The sequence below is a fragment of the Seriola aureovittata genome, chromosome 1 (genome assembly GCF_021018895.1).
Source record: "Seriola aureovittata isolate HTS-2021-v1 ecotype China chromosome 1, ASM2101889v1, whole genome shotgun sequence".
NCBI lineage: Eukaryota > Metazoa > Chordata > Actinopteri > Carangiformes > Carangidae > Seriola > Seriola aureovittata.
In genome coordinates, this window is record NC_079364.1 from 17,614,885 (window position 1) to 17,640,117 (window position 25,233).

The 25,233-nt window shown below is 39.7% G+C and overlaps 4 protein-coding genes across 5 annotated transcripts in view; all 4 read left to right on the forward strand.

The window, feature by feature from the left end:
• The window catches only part of LOC130172606 (heterogeneous nuclear ribonucleoprotein C-like), a 38,295-nt gene extending 26,627 nt beyond the window's left edge, over positions 1–11,668 (forward strand). Inside the window, exons 3-7 of the mRNA XM_056381433.1 lie at positions 2,679–2,729; positions 6,433–6,605; positions 8,309–8,422; positions 9,542–9,699; positions 10,250–11,668. Of these exons, the coding sequence (XP_056237408.1) occupies positions 2,679–2,729; positions 6,433–6,605; positions 8,309–8,422; positions 9,542–9,699; positions 10,250–10,288 (535 nt within the window). The 3' untranslated portion in view covers positions 10,289–11,668. The remainder of the gene's footprint in view (positions 1–2,678; positions 2,730–6,432; positions 6,606–8,308; positions 8,423–9,541; positions 9,700–10,249) is intronic.
• Positions 11,669–13,624: 1,956 nt separating this feature from the next.
• LOC130172593 (5-hydroxyisourate hydrolase-like) lies at positions 13,625–16,587 on the forward strand. 2 transcript variants are annotated; one of them, XM_056381423.1, is made up of 4 exons: positions 13,625–14,056; positions 15,779–15,918; positions 16,025–16,160; positions 16,322–16,587. In XM_056381423.1, exons 1-4 carry the CDS (start codon positions 14,003–14,005, stop codon positions 16,409–16,411), a joined length of 420 nt encoding a protein of 139 aa, XP_056237398.1. In that variant the 5' UTR covers positions 13,625–14,002; the 3' UTR covers positions 16,412–16,587. The 2 variants fall into 2 exon arrangements, with proteins under 2 accessions (XP_056237398.1, XP_056237393.1); XM_056381418.1 differs by lacking the exon at positions 13,625–14,056 and adding an exon at positions 14,125–15,330.
• A 428-nt stretch (positions 16,588–17,015) lies between these two features.
• Positions 17,016–19,814, forward strand: pdcd5 (programmed cell death 5). The gene is made up of 6 exons (XM_056381969.1): positions 17,016–17,202; positions 18,329–18,369; positions 18,715–18,776; positions 18,862–18,953; positions 19,057–19,128; positions 19,208–19,814. The coding sequence occupies exons 1-6, from the start codon at positions 17,137–17,139 to the stop codon at positions 19,253–19,255; spliced, it is 381 nt and encodes a 126-aa protein (XP_056237944.1). The 5' UTR covers positions 17,016–17,136; the 3' UTR covers positions 19,256–19,814.
• A 151-nt stretch (positions 19,815–19,965) lies between these two features.
• On the forward strand, positions 19,966–24,874 carry mvda (mevalonate (diphospho) decarboxylase a). The gene is made up of 10 exons (XM_056381968.1): positions 19,966–20,622; positions 20,822–20,892; positions 21,471–21,585; positions 21,685–21,831; positions 22,160–22,359; positions 22,598–22,672; positions 22,858–23,076; positions 23,553–23,668; positions 23,825–23,933; positions 24,298–24,874. Exons 1-10 carry the CDS (start codon positions 20,547–20,549, stop codon positions 24,376–24,378), a joined length of 1,209 nt encoding a protein of 402 aa, XP_056237943.1. The 5' UTR covers positions 19,966–20,546; the 3' UTR covers positions 24,379–24,874.
• The last annotated feature ends 359 nt before the right edge of the window (positions 24,875–25,233 follow it).

A 25,233-nucleotide genomic window follows, 5' to 3' on the forward strand; every position in this document is an offset into this window, starting at 1 on the left:
AAATGTTGACAGCCCACATCCGACCCTGTAACAATATGGAGGCCAAACCATTGCCTTGCCTTTGGGATCGCTTGTCGATTCAGCATCTGTCTCTTGACTCTCTTTCCTTTTTAATTCTTCCTGTCGCTAACCAGCTATCCATTTTGATTTTGATTTTTGCCATGGATGTAATCTTTTAGCGCACAATCAGACTGAGAGAGCAAACAAGTATACAATGTGGTGCGGCTGGCAACAACAGAAACGTTCCTATCATTGGATTATCACAGTGATCGGCGTTAATACAAAAGAAATAGATAAAAGCAGTTGTCTAACATTTTAAAGATCATTCATTTTAAAACATTCAAAACATTTTGTATTTTTATATATACGTCTGTATATATGTCTTTTCACCAAAATTGTTCTGTTTTGCAAATGATTTCTCGGCCTACTTGCAAAACCTTCATGGCCCGTAGGTTGGGAACCACTGTTTTAAAAATGAGAGGGCTCGTTCTTAAAGAATGATTCTGCGGGTGCCCTCAGCACCACAGAGTGTTTCGTGTCTTTCAGCTCATTGTTTTGGTTTTGTTGTCCACAGGTGTACTGTCCTGGTTCTCACCACTCTCATCAGTGTAGTTTTTGGCTGCAGCAGGCAGCTATTTTTAACCAAAAAGCTCTGATAAACCCACTGTGCACCACCTGCCGAGCATCTAACAGCAGACAGACAAAGTAAGCGAGCAGTTGGTAAACATAGTGGAGCATTTAGCAGCTAAAGAGCCAGATATTTCCATCAGGAGTTAGTGGAGACCAAAAAAAAGCTGATAGAAGAATGAATATTGGACTTAAATTCATCAGATGGACACAAACAGGACTCCAAATGAATGCTAATGCTGCTCTGATTATGCTGCTAAATGTGTAAATAGGCAACTGTTTCCTAGCAAAGTTGCATCTTGTGTCAGTGTATATTAGAAAAAAAGACTTGCACATTGAGATATGCTAAGCAGGAGCTCAGTATCTTGTATGAAAGTTGATTCCTGCAGGCTGCTGATACGTTCAAGATATTTATCCAATCGATACATGAAATGAACAGTTCAGTCCCTTCTTTCTTCAGTTTTCATACTCATATAAGAGAGTTCTGTGTGTCTCAAACCTTCTAGTTCAAATGAAGGGTCATCCAAATGCATCTAAAAGCAAAAGTGTTGATACCTGTGCGCAGGTGTGCCAAAAAGCCAGCCTTCACAGAGAGGAGCATGATGCAATGAATCGGACAAATGGGGATAATCACACACATTTTTGGGCAGGCTATCCTCAAAAGCATTCTTGGTGTTGCTCTTAGCTGTACACCCCAAAAAGTCAGGAAAGTAGTTGTGTGAAGAATGAAAAAAGACGAATTCAAGAGGAGTTCGAATCCTGCAAAGTGTCTCACTTTTACACACCTGGCCAATTGCTGCTTAAAGTGGGTGTGATTGTCAGATTTTTGGTTTCAGAAAGTGACAAAAATGATCAGAATCAACTTGGAAAAAGAATGGATGCTGTTTGACTATCCAACAAGCACTTCTTTGAAAGCGGCAATAATTTGTATATTTAAAATAAGGTCAAGAGAATTATCACTTGAATATGTAGATCCCCTCCGTTTTACAGAGCTTTATAGTGAATTTCCGATCATTGTTGTAAATATTGGAGTCAAATTTGCCATGTGTAAAGAAACATGACTCCAACTTGTTTCCACTGGTCCCAAGAGGACAGAAAAAAACTGTTATTGCAGGTTAATGTAATACTCAGTAGAACTATAAGTGATCAAAATATAATGGTTAGTACATCTTCAATGCAAGTACATTGAACAGTATGCATACGTTTACAATGCAAATAAATCCTTGTCATGCGAGTAAAGCAATTGAATTGAATTGAATTAAATCAAATTGAATCAAATTGAATTGAACTGAGGGATTGATTAGAGTGAAATGGAGAGAGTGAGGTAGGTTTAAAGAAAGAGAAAGCATGACATATAAATGAAAGAATGACAAAGACGGAGAGAGAGAGAGAGTGAGTCAGTGAGAGAGACAAAGGGAAACAGAGGGAGGGTGAGCAACATGGAGGGATTATTAGCGACTCTGTGTGGGGATTATGGAGGAATGCTGAGGTCTGACACACCAGAATGTGATCTCACTCTGGCTTAGTGTCACTTTTCTCTCCTCCACTTCCTCTGGTTTGTTCCACAGGTACACATCAGACTACCAGCCCATATAAGTTCACTCCTGTCACATCACTCACCTGCCTTTGATTCTCTCTCTCTTTCACACACACACACACACACACACGCTTTCACAGCTTGCCTCACCAACTTCACACATGGAGGTGTTCAGTGGGTAGTACAGTTGAAGCATGAGACAATTTCTATGGATTTTCCACCTTTGATGCTGCAGCAGAACAAATCCAATGTCTTTTTCCAGCTGGCTGGAGATCATGAACACTGTATTCTTTCCAGATGAAGTGATTGCACCATATAACTCTGTTGCAACTCTCACACACACACACACACACACACACACACACACACACATCCTTTACACACTGACACACCAACCAAGCTTGCTGTTTAAGACAAATATGTGATAGCCAAGTAAAAGTGTATCACGTAGTTTTGACAAATACTTTACTAACCTCCTCCTCTTTCTTTGTCTCTCTCTCCACCTCTCCTGCAGATCTGACTTTGACCTGGACTATGACAGCTATCACGAGGACTACTATGACAGGTACTGTCAGAAAGCTATGCATGGCAGCTCGCACACCTTATTGCTTGTCTGCGTGTCACAGGAGGCTAAAAGGGATGAGGCTAAAGCAGATTCTTCATCCCTGCTGTCTCCAGTAGTCTCCCCGCTTCCTGTCGCTGTCTGCCACACAGCTGTCAGTCATCCGGTCTTTGCTTACAATGTTGCCTGTTACTGCTCAACAGCCTGGAGCTCACCCGTCACATTGACACACATGCACACAAAGAAATGTGTGCACATAAACTAAAAAAAAAATTTAAAAAATCTGTATTTCCACATACACAGACAGGTGCACACTGAAACACACTCAGATTCTGGTTTCATGATGTGTCGTCCCGTTTGAGGTTACAGTGAAAATCTAAGATTCTACTCATTTTAAGTGTTTAGCTCAGTCTGCATTACATCATCCACTTAAGGCCACACATCGAGCTTTTCTTGTCTGATACAGCGTAAGACGACGATAATATAGAGATGTGTACTGTGTCTTAGTGAGTTGTTGGACCACCACAAGTCACTAGAACAGCTTCATTGCTCCTTACTGGCATAGATCTTCCAAGTTCCAAGTTTCTGAACTGTACTGGGGGGGTACAGTTCTGCCAAAAGGTACTTCCTGACTTGGTGTTTTGGATGATGTCTAACACCACATGTGCCATAGTGCACGACTGGGTCGAGATGTGGTGACTGTGAAGGCAGAAGATCCTTTTCGTACTCATCAAACAGTTGGACTCACTTAATCAAGTTTTTGTTTTTTCCTTTAATTTGTCACCAGTCTGTATCTGTGAAGGGTTTGATACATTTGTTCATCAGTAGAAATGCCTCAACAATTGAAGACTCAGTTCATTAGCATGAAAGCTAATAACCACTATATTGCCAGATATTTAAGATGAGACTGTATCGGTCTGCAAAACTGCTATTTTAAATTGCTATTATCTATTTGTGCTATGTGAGTCCTTATCAGTGTGTTGACAGTGTAACCAAACCCTGTCCCTCTCAGTCTAACGAGCAACTAGTTTTGGACTGAAATTAAAAATTGAATTTCACTTAAAAGACCTTTTCTCTTTTGCATCTCTGAAATGAAAATGAAAATGACTACCAAACATGACGACCTCTATCGTAAAAATGTCACAGGTTACACGTTACTGTCACGTAAGATTAAGTTCTTAGTAAATATGCAGTTTCAACAGCAATACATTAGGGTTATATAATTCCCCTTAAAAACACAGTAACTGAGCATATTGTCTGGGGCTCAGTTTGCAGTGTGTTAGAAGGTGAGGATACAGACTTGTGCAGTGCACAGTTAAGGGCAGTGGTTACGTGGATGAGGAAGTTAGACTGAGCTCTGTATTATTGGTCCTTCACTGAAATTGCTCAGGGACCTTCCTACATCCCCCAGGCCTCACTCATAAACACTCCACTCAGCACATCTGAATAAAAGCAGCCAGTCACATTGTACACACACACACACACACACACACACAAACCTTATTCCATTGCCTTTCTCGTACTTATCGATGCTCTGTTGCTCTGAGTATTAACTGTCATCTTTTCTTTGTTTTTTTCTTCTTCTTTGGTTTGCTTTGCTCTGCATTTTTCCGTCTTTGCCCGTGGGGGGGGGACACTCACCACTGATTTTTAATTTGTTTTTAACACAGTGCATGATTATTCCCCATTCTGTTGGCTAGCACTACTGACAGCTGTGTGTGTTTGTGTTTGCCTCTGGGTGCGAGTGGAATGGAGACTACGTGTGCATTTTTTGTTCCTGTGTTTGTTGTTTGCGCGCATCAGTGTGTGGGGAAGAGAGAAATTACTGTTTTTTTGTCCGCTGTCCTCTTGTGCGAACACGAAAGAAAAGTGTCTTTCAACACACAGATAACAGCTCGAGCTGACAAAGCTGCTTTTCGTGTGGGGTCTAATCCATAGAGACAAACACTCTCTCTCTCGCACACACTCCCACACTTTTCTGTAATCCTCACTCGTCTACAGTCTCTCATTGTCTGAGCTTCCATTCTCTGAGATGACACTTCAAAGCCGGTGTAACAACACATTGTCTAGCTGCCCCTGCAAACTGCTCTAAAGGACTTTAAACTCCCATAAGTCTTTGGTCTCTGTGTCTCCCCACATGGACAATGCTGCACTGTGATACCTGCGTGTCTGTGTGTGTGCTGTGGATGTGCTAAGAACACAGTCTGTGCAGAAATCCCCGTATCATGTAGAGAGGCTTCACAGAATATAACACAACAGAAAACAACAGAGAAAAACCTTTCAGTAAGCCGGCCTGCCTCTGACTGACTGGTTAACAGCTCAATCAGTAAATCTACATTACTGGCCGACTCAGAGTCCTTGCAGCTGACAGCTTGTCTCCCTGTTGCTGGCTTGTGATATACAGCAGAGGAGCTTTTCCCTCTCCTGGCTCCGCAGAAACCATTTAGGCTGTGTTCAGACTGTCCTCCATCCAGATATATCCACATTGTGACTAGATTCAGTTGGACTGCTGTTACAGTTTCTATTCTGTATCTGTGGTCAACTTTGTGACTCTTTTGGTCGTTTTGTTTAATCAAGTCCCTTAATCTGTTCATCAATTACAGCTGCTACAAATGCACAGAAACCTCAGTAAAAATCATTTATAGATGTTGTTTGCCCCAGGTCCTACCCTTCCCGCTAATGATTGGTTAGCTTTGATCCTGTGGCTGTGTTTCACCTGGTCATTGGGTCACTGACTCACCACATCATCTGTATTTCTATTGAAGCACACACACATGCACAAACACACAGTGTCGTTTCTGTAACCACTATAGAGTTTGACTGTGATACACCTCCTGTCACCGGCACTACAAGCTTGGCGGGGAGCTATTGATTGGCCCTGACAGAACCAATTACATTCAGTGACAGATAGAAACATGGAGCTGTCCACAGGGACGAAGCAATGCCAGCGCACGAGAGAGAGAGAGAGAGAAAGAGAAAGAGAGGCAGAGATAGAAAATAAAAGACAAATGAACATAGAATATCAACATCCATATTTATGTATGAGACGCATGAACAGCTGCTTTTCTTCATGGTATACATATCTTTTCTTTCATTTCTGTTCCTAGCTTGTATTTAAGTATGTTTTATTTAACTCTTTTTTTCATTTTACAAAAGTGCAGTCTAAAATGTTTAATAAAAGATCTTTTTCAAAATTCACAAAATGTTGATTAAAGTCATGAACTAACTTAGATTTTATCGTGTCCTATAAGTAAACAAGACTAATCTGACCATGTGTTTGATTCCAGTTTTCTGTACAGTTTTCAATACTCTGTGCTACAGATACATTTTTTTTCTGTACCAAAAAAGCATTAACATGCATTAACAACTGAGTTACATACTCAGCCCTAGTTTAAGCATTGTAGCATGTTCTATATCAATCTGAATGGAGATTAAAGTGATGTTTTGAGTGTACACGGATGGCTTTAAATGCTTTGTGATTTGTTTATTCACAGAGAACAGATGGCTCAAACTATCTGCAGAATAATCATCATCTCTGCTGTCCATCTCCATGCTCAGTTTAGTCATTTTCATCAATATGTGGCTGATTATATTGTTTCCAGCTCCTTGTGAGGAGGTTCAGAAAAACACTTGCAACCACTTTCCTATACAAATTCAATAGACAGTTTGTTAAAATTAAAAAAAATTGCATCTGCTGAATTTCCAGGGTGTATGACTACCAGCGTGTGCCGGCATCCTTGTCTCCTTTACACCTGGGACCCAGTCTGGCCAAGCGATCCCGCTCCTCTTCCTCCTACTCCTCCGGACACAGACGCAGCCGAGACAGAACCCACTCCAAAAGCTCCAGAGCCCACTCCACTAGTTCAACCACAGCCAAGTGTGAGTAATATGACTGCACAGCAAGTGAGATTTGATTAAAATAAAGCTGCTCAAAGCTGTTTTAAAAGAAAAAAAAGAAAAAACATCTTAGTTTTCATTCATTACAGGTTCACACTGTTTGCCTAAAATTTGTGTTCATTTATTGCTTAATACTGTAAATACTCTATGGCCAAAAGACATTTATGTAATCTTTGAACATGTATGTATATGCTGCTATAAAAGCCTCCCCTCTGAGGGTTTTCCACCAGATGTTGGAACCTGGCTGCAGGAACCTGCTCCCAAATTGGCCACTATCGATTAATTGTTTGTTTCTTTTTAATACTCTCTGATTTCAGCATTTCCAATGTGAGGATTTGTTGGTTTTCTCTGTTTTATGTTGTTGTAACCCGAATATCTTTGGTTTTGGACAGTTGCTTAGACAAAACAAGACATTTGAAGATGTCACCTTGGACTGATGTCATGTGATGGACATTTCCTGCTATTTTTGGATGTTTTATAGGCAAAGCGATTTAATCAATATTTAAGAAAAGAAAAAAAAATCAACTGATTAATCAGTAATGAAAATAAGTGTTAGTTGCAGCCCAGTATGTGGTGGTATCAAGATGCAAAAAAATGCAGCCTTAAACCAAAAGACCAATAGTGTCCGCATACTTTTGGCCAGATAGTGTACGTCTGATAAAGAGCAGTCATCCAGGTGCTTCATACACAAGAAGCTATGGGCTCATTTGGTCATTTGCATCTAATCCTTTCAGTATAGCAGTCACAGAAAAATATGCTGTGTGTAGTTTACACACATGGTTTCTAGGAAGGTCAAACAGCTTTTTTAAATTGTTACTTCCTTTTCACTGACGCTGCTTTCATGAGACAGACTCGAAAAATTAGCTGTATTCACTGCTATTCACTGTGTCTGCTTGACACCTAAATCTCAGCCTAAGTGGCAAATCAGAAAGACAAATAAACCCTGTACATGCTGCCACAATAGTTCATAACATCAAATATGATAATAAGATGGACTGTTAAGATAAAAAAAATATATATATATATTATTTATTGTTATTATTATAATTATTTATTTTTAATAAATTAAAAAAAACTGTTTACTTTGCATGCATCTTTCATGGCAGCATTTTTGAAGTAATAGTTTGACATTTGGACTTAGTGAGAATTACATGAGAATATTGATACCACTCTCATTTTTGCATGGCAAATACAAACCTGGAGCCAGGAGACAGTTGGTTTAAAGCGTAGCATAAAGACAGCGACATCCCAGAATCTCAGGGTGACAACAAGACTCCAATTGTTGTTCTCTGCTAGCAAAAAGTCTGGCCCCCCATGAAACCACTACTTGTCATTTCCAGGCTTTGGTTTTTGTATGGCTTAAACAAACAAGCTATAAGATGTTAATTAATGAGTTTTGGAGGAGCTGGTAGGTAAATTCTGTTGCCTTGGGACAGAGCCAGGCTAACTGTTTCACCCTGTTTTCAGTCCTTATGCTAAGCTTAGCTAATAAGCTGCTCCCTCCAGCTACATACAGTATGAAGCATGCAGATATAAGAACGGGATCAATGTTGTCAATCTTTAGAATATGAAGTGTGTTCCCCAAAACTATTCTTCTCTCTATTCTGAGGTTGTGTACTTTCTTAATGTCCCACACTCTCTCTCTCTCTCTCTCTCTCTCTCTCTCACTCTCTGTGTCCCTGCAGTGGGCATGGAGGAGTTGCAGGTGATTAAAAAGGAGCTGACTCTGATAAAGACACAGATCGATGGGCTGCTTGACAGTCTTGACAGGATGGACACACAGAGGAATGACCACAAAGGTGAGACGCTCATTCAGGAAGACAGTGGAGGCAGCTAGGCGTGAGAATGAACGATGGATAATCTATTCGCACATCAAAAACATTTTAAGTTGGACTCCAGCGGTATGCCACTTTCAGATTTCGGCTTGATTAGCTCCAACACTCGCGACCCCAATCAAAACGATTCAGGATCTGTGCCGCAGGGCGACTGGGGGATGGGAATGCTCTGCACCAGCGGAGCCACTCCTGTTATACCTGACAAATCAATTATTTTACTACAGTCAGGATTTTTTTTTTTTGAAAGTTGAATCAAAGGCAAAATCAGCTGGAGTAGGGCTGTCTGGATTTGTGGTTATGAACAAATTATGGAACATGCTGAACAAACAGTGTGGTTGAGGTATCTGACTGATGCGACTTCAGAAAACGCACAACTATCAAGGCCTTGAGGATGACAGCGGCGGGAAGAGCTGCTGCTGCCCTCATGTGGACATTTAAACAGAATACAGTAACTACCAGCTCAGGGACTGAACAGCACAGAGGTTTATTATCCCCCCTAAGGAAATTGCTTTTACTGCAATCTTAATTAAACTGATCGTAAACTGAAACACAATTTACACCTTCTCCTCACCGTGTCCTCAGTCACTTCTGCACTAAAAAGTTCTTGTTAAAAAAACAAAGACAGTGCTTCAACCTTGAACCTAGAGGTCATTATCATAACATCAGACTGAATGTACAAAGTTGACAGTTTATTAAGAAGAGAATGTGACAAGTGCAGTTTAGCAGCTGTGGATGTACACCTGCACAAAAGTGTGTATGCATATGTGTGTTCTCCTATCTACTTTCAATGACCTTGGGCGATTGATAGCACTCATCTTCCTATTCATTTATCTCCGGCTCACCTTGATTCCCCTGTCCCTCACTATCTAGCCCTGCTGTCTCTCGTTTCCCTCTCCCTATCGCCTCATCTGTCCTTCATCCTGTCACTCCCACTCTTGTTTTCTGTCATCTGGTACAAAGTCAGCGGGACGTGGGCAGACATTTTTGTCTTTGACCCACATTAAAACATGTATTTTCTTCAGGACTTAAGATCCAAACCAAATTCTTCTCCCTAAACTCCATGTGTTCACATGTGTGGTGTAGGGTCTCCCCTGAGAGAGGACAGTCCAGCTGGCTCCCTGTACGCTCTGTCAGCCAGCAGCCCAGAGCACTCCCTGTCCTCCCTCTCTCCACCCAGCTCCCGCCATCGAATCCACAGGGAGAACCCTGACCTGAGGGAGCCTGATGATGACCACCACACGGTAACTGCATCATAAGACTACTGTATGTGTACTTTTTCAAGAATGACTAAAAAGTGAATCGGTGAGGGGCCACTCGCCTGGTTTCTGGTGATATTATCAAGATTCATGAGAAAGGTCAAGAATGGTGCAGCCGCCATTTTTTGCTAATTTGATTTAAGCAGTGGCTCTTTGTCTGCCTGGGCCCCGTTTTGTGGATATAAAAGATATTACTGTACCTTGATTTAAGTTAAAACAGTAAAAGAAAAGAAAAAAAGAAAGACAACTGACAAATAAAAAAATGTCCAGACACTAGATTTGAATTTAAACCTTAAATCGTATTTTAAGAAATTTTTCTTTGGCTGTAAAGTTACACAGACAAGACAACCACATGTTCCTGTCTTATGACGCATGCACACATGTAACAGCTACTGAGACTGAGCTACTGTGAAATCAATTCATACTTACATAATGAAATTTATTTTAGTCATTGTGAGCTTGCAGTTTGATGAAATGTCTCTTTGTTTTTTTCTCCCTCACTGTCCCTGTCTCGCTGTTTGTCTGTCCGTCACAGATGAGCAACCACAGCTCTGACCCTGAGGAGGAAATATGAGGAAGGAAAATGAGAAGAAGTAAGAGACGTGGATTAAGTGCCAAACACTGAGGAAGAGAACGACAACCATCACCAAACCAACACTCATCACAACACATATCAGAGGCTTCATTCCCCAACTGGGCATACATATCAGATAACACAATACATTTAATTGTGTCACAGGCGCTCGGTTTCTGTGACTGTACTGAAAGGAAAAACACTGACACAGCCTGATACACACACATACATACATGCGCTGTAGATCTCATTGACTGGAAATTGTTAGGTTGGCCTGAGAGAGGGAGAAGGCATGATCCCATCTAGAAAATACTACAACTGGTAGCAGGTTCATTTACCTTGAATTGAACCCATTCTACTGTACGAGTGGGTTTGCACAGACAACAGTATTCCAGTATTAATCCAAATATTGTTGTGTTAATCCAAATGTGACAATGCAGATCTCTGATTAAAACATTATGTAAGCAGCTTACCAGCTTATCTTATTCACATTAAAGTCTTCTTCTGAAAACAGGCAGCATATGTCGGTATCAGACTATATATAATTATTAATAATGATAATTTACGTGTAGTCATGAAGTTTTGCTAGAAGGGTGAGAAAGTTTCTGCTTAATGAAGGACCTTTAATTAGATATTGCACAAACAATATAAAAGACAGAAATACTAATGAATCGTGAGCCCTTATAAACCATGTAAACGGCTTAGTTTCATATTGTGTCAATTTCAGAATAAGGGTAAAGCTGGAATATCTGCGCTTGTACTTTAAAATGAAAAATCACCTCTCTGGATCTGCTGAAAGAAAAAGAAATGTGTACTCTCCCAAATTTGATCTTTCAAGTGGGCTTGTTATTGACACTGAACAAACGCTTTTTCTTTATTGTATACAGACTTTAGCTATTCAAAGTAAATTATAGTAATCCAATCACACTGATCATTCAGGAGAGACAACGTGTTTGTTTTTCTGCTTGTAAGTTTCAGTATGCTACTTCTCTTAGTGTAACCCTCTGAAAGAAATGTTGTAATGACCTTGTTCTGTCACACCTTTTAGATATACAAGTAGTTTCTCTACTTTAAATGTTTTAGAATGATGTTTCAATTCTCTTCCCCTGTGTATTTGGCACTTAAAGATGTGCAAAGGCCCAGGTCAGTGTGTAATATTGTGTATTATTGTAAAACTTAACTGTAATTGTTCCGCTGTCTGATTTTAATCTTGCTTTCCAACTTCTCATATGTTTCTTCTTTTTTGTTTTTGAAGAGAACTGTGATGTTATTATAATTCTTATGGTGTTACATGTTTTTGTTTGCAATATTAAGATAAGCCAAGTGGAAATACTCATTGTCACAGTAGTAAATGTATTTTCATACTGACTCTATAATGCAGTTCATGGTGATGTGTGTGTTTTTATTCTGAAAGACCAAGATGGATCAAGTGAAAAAGAAGCAAACACTTCAAGAAAAAATTGTGAAACTAGTACTGCATATTGTTTATGGCACTAATCGAAAGTCTGCAAACTGTATATGAAGAAAATCAAATATATCTTACATTAATTGAACTGGGGAGTCAACAGGCTGACGAGGCTGATAATGGTAAATATCACCTTGCTTGCTTGGAGATAGTGGACCACTGGATCTAGTGATCGTATATCTCTTTGAACTTACAACACCTTTTTTTCCTCAGCGCTCACATGGTCACACCAAAGATCAGTCTGAGCCTCAGAAGCAGTAGCACACAGTAGTACTGCATCCATTGCTTTGAGGAATGCTAGGTGTGATATCAGCACAGTGAACCAGACTCAGACTAGAGTATTTTCTACCCAAAACACATTACCCATGCAGCACTGAAGAGACTCTAAAATCTAAACCTCTGTCAGTGTCATAATCCAGGTCAGGGACAGGTCAAGATATGGATTTACCTCAGACAGTTGATTACAAAAAAGAAAAGATGCCACTATAATCTTTTCAGTCCGTCATTCTTATCAACAGCACATCCTGTTGAGTCACTATACACAGAAACAAAATCAGACACATTTTGTACAAATCTGAAAAAAACAACAAATGAAGAGTCTCACCAGCAGCATCTGCACCACCAGCTGTCTCTCTGGAAAGCCAGCTTAGCCTTAGAGAGATAAATGAGAGAGGAAGGGCCAGGTTTATAAAGCTGTGGTGCTCAGGCCACACAGGGAGAAAATGGATGATGCCAATAACTGCGAATTGGTTTTTATTACCCTTGAAACAACATTTCGGTGTAGCACAGAATCTGAACATGCTTATGTGTTATTATTGAGCTGGGCAAGTACTTTATAGAAAACACAGAATGTACACAGTGAAGTGCGGACAGGTGTGACTGTCGTTGCAAGTCCATTAAAATTAAAACAAGTCGCACAACTCTTCTCCTGCAAAGGATTCCTGCATCAGGAGATGCAGTTTTGAATCATTCATGTTAATTGTTGAGAGTAATTTATTCCTTACAACACTGTCCTAAACTGAGTAAGTTCAATTCACCGATGAAGACAGTGGGATATGGCCGAAAGCTCTGGTAATGGCTAAGAAAGTGGACTTTGCATTTAAAATATTTACCACACAGCTGTCTTATAGTTCATATCATAGACTTTTTGGACAGCTGTATCTGAGATGGAAAAATATCATGTAAAATATTACCATAGTCTCAGTTTAGCAGGAGGTGGTTTCTCTCTCTTTGCACCACAAAAACAATCTAAATATGGGAGATTGAAGTCGCTTCATTAGGACATTCTCATTCAATAAAGCATGTTCAGAAATAGCACTGCAAGTCACCAAATACCACAGCCAGATAATTTTCCACTGTGCACAAATTTTTTCAAATGTTACCACATAATGTAATAATCAGCGATGCACATTGGACCACTTGAAGCACATTGCTGTCTTGGGATAAAAAGTCAACATGTGCCGAAAACCAGAGTTTGATGCGTGAAAATCAGAAGAAACCGCAAGAGTACTTCACAGACATTAATTACATTAATAAATGCAAAGTTGTGCTTGTTATCCACTTTTAGCCCCAAACGACCCCCTCAAATCAAATCTACTATTATACTCACTATCTTACAATACCCTTACCTTACTAACCGATACAGTCTGGGGGTCCCTACCTGGCCCCCTGGTAACTCGACCCTAGGTGTTACACTGTAAAGCCTCTAGAGAAAATTACCTTCTGTTCTACACCTTTTGGTCCCCTTGTTATCCTGTCTGACCACATGTCTGATCACATGTCAGGAACTGACAACTGTATAAGTGTCCCTGGGCCCTTTACTCGGGGTCAGTCTATTGCCTCAGACCGACTCTCTGTCAGTAGGCTCACCGTATCCTGGAATACCAATACACTCTACAGCAAACTTGGAATTAAGGACTAGTGAATTTTCTTCAACATATCACATGTCTGTTAGTGAATTAATTTGTAGAATTCAAGCAGGAAGCTGTAGGTTGAGTATTGTGGGTTTCACCAGTCGTGTTCCTCTGCATGAGCCTTGGCCTCAGAGCAGTCCACCGTGATCATCCATTTCTACTAAGTTCAAAGTGCTGAGTGCAAACTGTGACAAAAAGGAACTGTTGCACAAGCGGATCTTCTGTTGACAAAAAGATAAGCACATGCAAGGGTGACAGGATAAAAGTCTGACGCTGTTTAACAAACCATAAAATCACATTTAACACTGCTGACCCTGGTTTTAGTCATTTGTGCACATGAGTGCGAACAGGCTGCAGCAAATAAAGGGTCATATTTTGCCCGAAAACAAGGTAAGTGCAAATCTTGTAATAAATTTTGAATATATATAAAAAGAATGACGTTTGCTTTAACAGGCTACATGTAAAGAAGCATTATATATTATACGACATGATATAGCATTATATATTCAATATGTGGTATTGTACTGATTAATGAATGATTAATTATTTAGCAAAATGAATCTATGGCTGTGGAGGCATTTTGTGAGAGGTAAGAGAGCAGGAGCAGTCAACAGTCCAGTCTCTGAAATAACAAATCATTTGACATAACTGTATTAATACAAGGTAACTACATCGTACTGTAGCTAATTACATGTCCTGTTATTCAATTATCCTGAGGATTCATATGTGACAAATCACCACTTGCATGTTCAACTTTTCTTTTCTTTTTTTCAATATTCGGTTTTCAATAGATGACTGACAAAACTAAAATTAAAATTAAATTAAAAAAACCCCAACACTGTCAGCTTGTCAAAACACTGTCAGCTTGGTGATGGTCTGAAAACTTTGATAGATCTGTCCAATATAAACTGAAGAAGGGATGTTTAAGTGTTTATCTTGTCAAGTTGGAATAAACTGCTAAACACAATTAAAAGTCAAGTGAAATCAATGTTTATTTGAGAAAACAGCCTGCATGAATATAATTTTACCTGTATGTGTGGAACTCTTGAAATCATGGTCTAATGTTATTGCTCGATCAATTTAAAGCAGGGGTCTCACACTCGCGGAACAATATTTTGTGGCCCCCTGCCTGAAATCAAAGCTTTGTGTTAGTGCGGCCCGCGCGTTTATTCTCACTTGCATCTGGGCGTTTTATGTTTTTTAACACTTGTGGGTTACCGTAGCTCAGGCTCGTGACAACAACACGAATTAGCAATTGGTCACTTGTAACATGTTTGGGTCACCGATTGGAGGGAAAATATATCCTGTCACCTAGTGATATACGGTTTTTGTCAGCCCCAGTCATGTCTTCTTCAAAACCTGCCGCGAAGAGAAAAGTTGGCGATGAGAACAGACAATTTCAGGAGAAGTGGGAGACGGAATATTTTTTTGTTGAGCACAGGGGCATCCCAACGTGTCTAATATGCACGGATAAAGTCGCGGTGCACAAGGAGTATAACATCAGACGTCATTACTCAACTAAACATGCTGAGGAGTATGCAAAATACCTGGGAGATGAGCGAGAGAACCGGGTCGCCAAACTTAAAACATGTCTACTGAGGCAACAAGATTTTTTCAAGAAAGCAAGCAAAGAGAGTGAAGCGGCTGTCAAAGCTAGCTACGTGGTGAGTGAGATGATTGCTAAGGCAGGATGGCCATTCAAAGACAGTGAGTTCATCAAACAGTGCATGTTACAGGCATAACTCAAAGTTCAGGTCCAAACTTAAGGATGAGCATCTTAAAGCCATACTGAGGGTCTCAGTCGCTTCCTCCCTTCAAGCCAAATGTGGCTCAGCTGTGTGAGAGGAAGTGCTGCCAAGTCTCTGGCAGCAAGGAGTAGGAGGAAGTAAATGAAGCCTATGTTCTGGAGAACTGTTCATGTTCTGCATGTTCTGACTTGTTAAGATTGAGAAGATTGGATCAGTTGTACTTTTTTTTGGAATACTTGAAACCCTTTTTTTGTGGAATACTTGATGCGGCCCAGACTCACCCAGACTCACCCAGACTCCAGCGGCCCCTAGGTAAACTGAGTTTGAGACCCCTGATTTAAAGTCTTACTTCCTTGTTCTGTAGAGCACTGCAATGGCTGGCTCACCTAGTCCTCTGACCACCCATGTGCTGAACACTGCGATGGGCGTCCCTGGATCGAACATGGCCCTCAGCCTCTATCGACAAGACCCTTCCACAAACGCTTGGAGATTGATGACCACTGGGTAATAACCTGGAAAACAGATCACAGAGTACAACCCTTTCAGAATCTCAAACATTACTCTTGAAAAATTCACATCATCAGTCACAGATCTTATGTCGTCTCAACAGGACCACTAATGATGATGGACGTTGCCCGGGACTCGTCACAAAAGAAGTGTTTACCTCTGGTGTGTACAAAATGCATTTTGAGACTGCTCAGTACTGGGCGAGTATGGGACAGACCTGCTTTTACCCCTATGTTGAGGTGAGGAAAGTTTTTGTGTTGAAATTTTAATATCCTCAGATTTTAGGTCTACTGCTGCTTTACATACTTATTTTTGTGACTGCATGGTGAATTTGTCTTGCGAATCTTGACAGTCAGTCAACATGTAATTGTTGATCTCTTTCATGTTTATTTTGTTTCAGATTGTGTTCACTATAAATGACCCTGGGCAAAAATACCACATCCCTCTTCTCCTGAGTCGCTTCTCTTACAGTACGTACAGAGGGAGCTAGAGACCAAACGTGATGGACTCCCGAGGCTACCTCCATCTATCAGCTGTCTAACACACCACAGGCAGTTGCAACTCCACCAGAAACATTTATGTCAGCATATATTCCATTTGAATGATTTTATTATATTCAGTATAACTTTTTTTGCAATTAATAAACCATATTACTCATATAATGTACTTATGCTTGTGCATGGTTATTATCAAATAAGGTGTTTACTGTCGGATGTGTTTTTCTTTTGTAAACATTAATGTGAATCCACGGCTAAGATTTTTCTAAACATTAGCACACTTTCTGTGGGGCAGAAAGTGGGGGACCAGACATAGTCGTGGAGATCTTAATGATGGTGTTAAAACTGGAGAGAAAAGGATGTAGTGTGGGTTTTCTATGGGTTCAAACGAACTGGCAAACGGAATTACAAAATGTTCTATTATAAAACTGTTTGGCGACGGGCTGCTCCAAAAAGAGAGAACTAGAGAAGTATACACTTCCTCAAACTCACGGATCTATATCACAAGATGTACAGTATACTGTAGGTCTCAGAGAGTTAAAGCAGCAATGACCTTATCACACCAGTGTGAGGCAGCAATGCACCAAACCGTGCCCATTCAGCCTGAAAGAAGACGAAGAAGAAGAAGGGCCTCGCCTCTGATGGGAGTCCAGTGTGGATTTTAGTACGCTATCTCATCCTTTTTCAGGCTTTTGTGTCTTTACTTCTACTGTAAACCATGGCAGACGACGAATTGGAGGCAATTAGGCGGCAAAGAATGGCGGAGCTACAGGCAAAGCACGGGGTAAGGCAAAACATGAGCTGGAGAGCGTGTTTGCGCCCTCCTTATAAGGAGATGCTGAGCCCAGTGTGCTGCTAGCTAGTGTAGCTAAACCAGTCACCACAACTCAACTCATTTGGCTGTCACACAGGGAACAAACATAGCTCATCTATAGGTGCTGTTCTCAATGTAAATAAACTTTAATTATTTTAGCTCAGCAGTGAGCGAGATAAATCCCAGTAAGAAACCAGCATCGTTTCCCTGCTAGCTGTGTTTCGGCCGAGACAGCGCTCTGACAATAACAGCGATATCAGAGCAAATCTGAACAATGAATTATACAAAGTTAACCTGTTTTAAAGTATTCTTGGCCAAATTCAAAAGTAGACAATAGATTATTTAGTTTTCTGTTAAGTGAGAAGGAAGGACAGTTTCCTCGGCGATACGTGTTTCTTCAGTAAATAATAAACTGGAAAAGCAACAACAGGAAACTATTGGAAGGCAGTAGTTGTAATAAAAGCATGTATTTACATTATGATAAAACCATGATATGTTGTTATTCTTTATGAATAAAATGTTTTGGGGCAGATTTCAAGGTTTCATCACACTGAATACACAGTATGTTCTTACATTACTGGATCACACGTAATGCTCAACACAGCCTGATTAATGAAGTGATGTTAGTAACTTATCACAGATGCATTGCTGTAGGTAACAAAACATTTGCACCACAGAAGGGCTAAAGATATATCTGAGATTGAGTTGCAATGCTTAGTTGAGTAATTGCTAGACATACAGGATAGAAGAAATTATTATCAGATGATATATTATCATAAGATTTTGTAAACTTGATTGCTATCAGCCTCAATGATCCAGTATTGGTGGTGATTTGGGGCCCCATCCCTTCCTTTCCTTAGCTTTTGGTTCTTGAACTTGAACCAGAAATGGTCTCAGACTTAAATTTATAAGACTGTATTGTTGTAAATTGGAACTTGACATTAAGATGGGGTAACTCATTTTGATTTTCATTTTGATTTTAAGCTAGTAACCAAAGTTAAGGGAATATGGGCTGGTTTGAAATTCTTATCCTTAGATGTTCTCTTATACTTTCTCCAACCTAAATGTGGTGTTGCTGTCTCACATATTCTTTCAGGATGCTTCAAATAATCAGCAAGGAGAGGAGGCCAAACAAAGGTAAGATGTGTAATTAATTTAAACACATACAAGTATAGTGATTAGTATTTACTAATATATATATATATATATATATATATATATATATATATATACTACCTTTGCTTCTGTACAGTTCTTATAAACAAAAAGCCTTTAAATTGAAAAAAATCTGTGTAAGGAATTATCTACAAACTACTGTCAGATGATTACCGAGGCACAGTCTATTTGAAAAGCAATGAGAACTATACAATCTAAAAGTGTAGCTGAGGGACCAAGCTGTTGCTCGGGTGGCTTGACAGGTTAATAATTGCATTTTTTCTGTTTAAAAGCTGATGTGGGAATATTATTACTTTTTATTCACAGAGAATCAGACATGAGGAACTCCATATTGGCTCAAGTTCTAGACCAGTCGGCCCGTGCCAGATGTAAGTGTGTCCTCAAAATCATCTTGTAGGCTGTTGAAATTTCCCTTTGCAAAATGAATCACGTTCTCTTATTTTCTTTTCTCAGTGAGCAATCTCGCTTTGGTGAAGCCAGAGAAGGCCAATGCAGTGGAAAACTATCTCATTCAAATGGCTCGTTTTGGGAAGTTAGGAGGAAAGGTAAGAAAATAATCTCTGATGCTTTAATCACTGTACGTGTGGCCTTATGTTTATATTCTTACACATGGCAACAGGGCAATGAACAGATTTTCTCTTTTGTCAGATTTCGGAGTCAGGTTTGATCGAGATCCTAGAAAAAGTCAGTCAACAAACAGAGAAAAAGATGACTGTCAAAGTAAGTTCCACTGAAATGTCACATATGCTTGATTCATTTGCAGTCTCTTGACAATCTTACATTTTTTATCCTCTGCCAGTTCAACAGACAGAGGGTGATGGACTCAGACGATGAGGACGATTACTAACTTTAAACTGGAGCCCTGGAATGAGCCAAGAAATCAGGAGAGGATATGCTTTACTGGGACTCTGATAGCATCTTTGACCAGCATATTCCTGTTAGCTGAATCCTGGGATGCCACACTAGCTTCTGTGTGTCTCTGGAAACTACATACCAAGAGGGAAAAGAAAGGATGTGAAGTTGACATTGTGTCATATGTGGTGGGGGGTAGAATACACACAGTGTCAAATAAGGTGTTGTTTTTGTTGCTACAAATTTGCGCTGCTGGTGTTGTACCCCAGATAACTCATGGCACGTGTGATTTATCACGTCCTCCTTAGTAGTTATTATTTTCTCTTTTATTTCTCCCTGTTGACTTCTGTTCTTCAAACATAAGAGGCTAGACAAAATGCAGAACATATTTATGTTTATGCATTTTATCTAGACTGCTGAATTAATACAATATACCATTCTCTATTCAGGGCCAATGTTCCATTAGCCTTGGATGTTGCACCTGGATATTTTCTTTTTGCTGACATGTATCATAAAGGTTTACATAAAAATAAAAAAAAAAAGCCTTAAATCTACATGCTTGCTTTTTCTAATATGATCATTAATAATATGAATAAGTGTTTTGAGTTTTTACACAGTTTTTGGTTTTCATTTCAGAAACAAGTTAACAGATTGCCAAATGTATCCAACTACTTTTAAAATAAAAAGAATGAGGGAGAAACTTGACTTTATTTTATATATGTAAGAAATGCTGTGTCAAGTCCAATAACACTAGGCTAATAAAGCTTTGTTTCCACAAAATACTAGGATAATAACCACTGTAAATGTACCTGAATACTTTCAATACTGTATATCATCCCAAATTTAAGTATTTAGCTTGTATATATCTGTATTCAGCTGTCGATTTACAATTACAGTCAGTTTTTATTTTTTATTTCATAAATATACCCTTTCCCCAGGCTGCTACACTGTTTTATTATACAAATACATTGAGTATAGACTTGAAATAACTACAATGAGCCTAACGCTGTGTGGGAGGGTCTCTGCCCTTGCCCCATTTTCGCACGACCGTGGTCAGATGATTTCTCATTGGCTACTTCGACTGTTTCGTCAAAAGGGCTCAGCTCTGATTGGCGGAGGCGTTAGCCACATGTTCAACACCAGCCAATGAGGAGAGACCTCAGCGCTTCAGTAAAGGTTTAGTTAGCGATAGTGAAGCTGCTAAACACGAGAGGAGTTTGTACACCGTATTTAAGACTATTCAGGTGCAGTTTTATCACTGCAAAGGTCGGATTACATTCACAGCTATGCCTGAGAATAGTATGGACAAGCCAAACATAGTTACATGCGCCGCTCCAGTGAATATAGCTGTCATCAAATACTGTAAGTATGTTTAGCTTTGTGTAGTAGGTTTGTAGCTGTAGGACGCTATGCAAACTAAATCCTGTATAAACGACCATACATTTCTTGATTGGTGACTTGTGTGTTAAAAAATGGAAATTAATGAGGTGCATTCGGTGTCAAAGCTATTCATATTGTTTAATATATGAGTTATGCACTGTATATAAAACTTACTTTTCAGGGGGCAAGAGAAATGAAGAACTAATTCTACCCATTAACTCATCCTTGAGTGTCACATTGCATCAAGACCAGGTATTTAAATAAACAACCTTTTTATGGATCTGTCTATGAATCATTTGTTTGTGTGTGTGTGTGTGTGTGTGTGTGTGTGTGTGTGTGATTCTGTGTGTGTGCGTGCGCGCGCGCGCGTGCTCCAGTTCAGAGCTGCAACAGTGAACGGATGTATCTTCCTGCTATCATATAAAGACTCCATAAACAAAGTACAGAAGAGGTTCATCCAGCCATATATTTCATACCATGTTTGTGTTCACTGCTAGTTTCAGTTTGGATGGTCAGTCTTGAAATGTCTAACAACAAACATTGTAGCAGAACTGGCATTGCAGCAGCGTCAACATCTGTGTGATAAGGATGCTGTAAAATGTTTATTTACCAAATTTAACTGAAGCATTAAAAGATGGAATAAATACATGATTCTGATTGTAGAAAATATTGACCTTGGCTTTGAATTGTACCTGGATGATGGGTGACATAAATGGTGTCATATGTTGTGTAATATCTTGAGGATAAAGTTTTCTAATGTGATATTATCATAGTGATGAGATAGATAACTAGCTGTTATAGATTTGTCTGGTCTTACTTCTTCTGTTCAGCTGAAAACAACCACAACAGTTGCATCAAGCAGATCATTTCAGGAGGATCGAATATGGCTCAACGGCAAAGAAGAGGACATAACCCATCAAAGACTACAGTCCTGTCTCAGAGAGAGTGAGTCCTGTCCGATTTATTTTTCCTCCGTAAAAGCACAGAAAGGATAAAAACTGGGAGTGCAGGTTACAGTGGCATTTTTCTATCTTCTGAATGTAGTTCGGCGATTAGCACGGAAGAGGCGTAATGATGGAGACCCTGGTTTGGATTCAACCGGTTTGTCTCACAAAGTCCACATCTGCTCGGTTAACAACTTCCCCACTGCTGCTGGACTTGCCTCCTCAGCTGCAGGATTCGCTTGCCTAGGTGAGAGAGTAAGCTATGTTTCAATGCAAGATTGAAACTACACTAATGATACTAGAGTACTTATTCTATTTAAATTCCAGTAGCTACTTTTCTGCACAGAATAATGTAAGGAAGCAGACATAGTAGAAGGTATAAGTTCAAACTTTACTATGTTGCCTATGTTGGTCTATTCTTCAATATGGATAGTAGCACAAACTTTAAAACCATTTATATATAAATATAACTCTGAAACTACAGCTATAACTATAAAACTACAAAATAATAATGTTGTCTCCTCTTTATACCAGGCTGTTCTGTGCTTACTCCCTCTGTTGTCCCTGTGTTGCAGTTTACACTCTGGCTCGGGTGTTTGGCGTCGAAGGGGAGTTGTCGGGGATTGCTCGGCAAGGCTCAGGCAGCGCATGCAGGAGTATGTATGGGGGGTTTGTGCAGTGGATCATGGGACAAAAAGATGATGGCAAGGACAGTCTCGCCCAGCAGGTGGAACCAGAGACTCACTGGCCTGAGCTCCGAATCCTCGTACTGGTGGTGGGTGTGATTGTGTGTGTGAGTCTATGAAATGAGAATGAAAGCACGAATGTGAGTCAGTGATGCATTGGCACTTTTATGCTCTATCGTAAAGAGTCACATCTTTGTTATTTTTACATTTATAAACGACAATTTCTTGTGTAACATGTCGAGTAAGTGTCTTCAACAATCTCAAATACACATTGTAGTTGAGAATAGTTAAGTTACACCAGGTGTAATTTGATGTGCTTTCTCACAGGCCAGTGCTGAGCGGAAACCAATAGGCAGCACCTCTGGAATGCAAACCAGTGTAGAAACAAGCTGTCTCCTAAAGGTAATTTGTTCACCCTGTAACATGCAGTACTGAGTGTACTAACATTACTGTCAATACTGTTAGGAGTGGTGATTACTGGCATGTTGGTCTATACCTCATTTAAACAAGATGTGAAGTGAGGAGGAGATGTCAGCTGACTGATACTCACAAGAGGGACTGTGTCCATTGTTTCTGTGTGGGTGTAGCACCGGGCTGAGTCTGTTGTCCCGAGCCGCATGGCAGAGATGATTGAAGCGGTGCAGAGAAAGGACTTCACTGCATTTGCTGAACTAACCATGAAGGACAGTAACCAGTTCCATGCCACTTGCCTTGACACATACCCTCCTATCTTCTACCTCAGTAGTGTGTCTCAACAGGTCATCAGCTTGGTGCATCGGTATAACAGGCACTATGGGGAGACGAGGGTAAGCAACATCACAGTTCTGTTCCTGAGAAAAGCACAGAAAATAACTGTGTACTGTCCCTCATACTGCTTTTTGGCAAAATGACAACACAATTCAATAAAAGAGAGAAAATCAAATTAATGTTAATTCCCAATGGTTAAGATTAAGTTTCAGTTAACTGCAAAATGATGTACAGTAAATAATTGGAAACGTGACTGCTCTGAATGGTGAAAACCCATTTGAAATGCCTTAGGAAATGCCTTGCAAAATGATTGGTGTCTATGTCTTATAATAATTTTTTCATCTCGTGTGTATAACTGCGGCCACCTGACTTACTATTACTTACTATCACTGCTAATGAGAGTGTGTCAGTTGACACAGCTGAGTTTCTGAGGTGGTATAATGAAGATGTGAAACTTGTGGGGTGGTTTTCAAACTGGGGAACAGACAAAAAACTCTCCTTCTTTATATGACTATCATTGTCTGTTTCCTTCTAGGTGGCCTACACTTTTGATGCAGGGCCCAATGCTGTGATCTTCACTCTGCAGCAGCATGTTCCTGAGTTTGTCCAGTTGATTCAACATTTCTTTCCCTCGGATACCAATGGAGGACAGTGAGTTGACAGTTATCAGACTTACCTAGCTTTACTGCGTCGTCTGCTGCAAGTCACTTTATCTGAGTAAATATATGACTCTGTTGTAAATGTTAAGGTGTGTTTTCCGCCAGGCCCTTTTTAAGGTGTCACTGAGTGTTTCTTCCTTCTTTGCAGGTTTATTAAGGGTCTTCCAGTTAACAGTGCTTCAATTTCTGAGGACCTGAAGCAGGCTATTGGTCTAGAGCCCATGCCAAAGGGAATAAACTACATTATTAGTACCAAGGTACACACATGCACAAATTTGATTTTTGTCTGCATTTCCTTCAAATATTCTTCTTCATAACATTGTGTTGCACTACTTTGGCTGAATATTGTAGCACATATTGTGATATACAGCAGTCTGCTTTACTGCTGCAGCACTAGAGAGTTAATCCAGTCTTTGACCTTTTTTATTTTTATTTTACAATATTCTTTTATTATTATTGTTCTTTATTATTAGCATTTATTATATATATTTATTATTTAAAATATTTGGTTTAGATGTCATTAGACCAACTTTTAAATTTGATGCGTTTTAGATGTTACCACAGAGAGACTCTGTTCTTTGGTATGAGTCACTGACAATCTTTTCTTGTTTTGTTTTGAAGGCTGGACCAGGCCCTTGTGTTGTGGAGGATCCCACTCAGCACCTGCTTGGATCTGATGGTTTCCCCAAGAAAACTGAATGATGCCCCTGCAGCCCTAAAGTTTCACTGAGCAATAATGAAGCTAATTCAGCAGAAAAAAAAACAAAAAAACTGCATTTCACATATGTAAAAAGGTTTTTATAATGGCAACACCAGGCACCTCCTTTGCTATTATGCGTGCTAATATTTCCCCCTTCATTTCTCAAATTGGACTAGTGTGCCTCTCTGTCTTTACATCAAACTGTATGCTTCTATGTTTATGCATAGCTCTCCACAGCTCTCAGTATCTGGAGGCAGTTATTGCTGTCGAGTTGACGCGTGTGACTAAAGGGTTTGCTCACAGACTTGAGCTTGTGCTGGTAGATATGGGGTGCCAACAATGCACTTTCACCACTTCTATATGTCTAAGGAGGTTATTTTACATGAAATTGTCACTTTAATCATTTGTTTTTCATTTTCATCTTTTGAAAACATACTGTACCAACTTAAGTGATGTTCATATTATTCTGTAAAACCAAATAAAGTATATTTTAGTCAATATAAATGAAGTTGCTTCTTGTTTTTTGGACAGTCATTGAGATAGCTTTAACAGTCCAGATGATAGTTCCAGATTATACTTTGCTTTGTTTCAGTGTATTTTGTGTCTTTTTTTCAGTGACAGGGTAAATGACAACAAAACAGAAATAATATGGTATACTTAAATTGCCCTACATTGGTATGTTGCTAAGTCATAGCAGATTAAGTCTCTTAGCTCAGTGTGCTTTGAAAAATCACCTATCAGTCAAATCTATGAAGTCGTTCATCACAAATCAGATATGAAAGGGTTTAGACTTCAACCTGTAAGATTTACTCATGACATTCACTGGGTTCACCAGAATCTCAAACTAACCTGAGTTT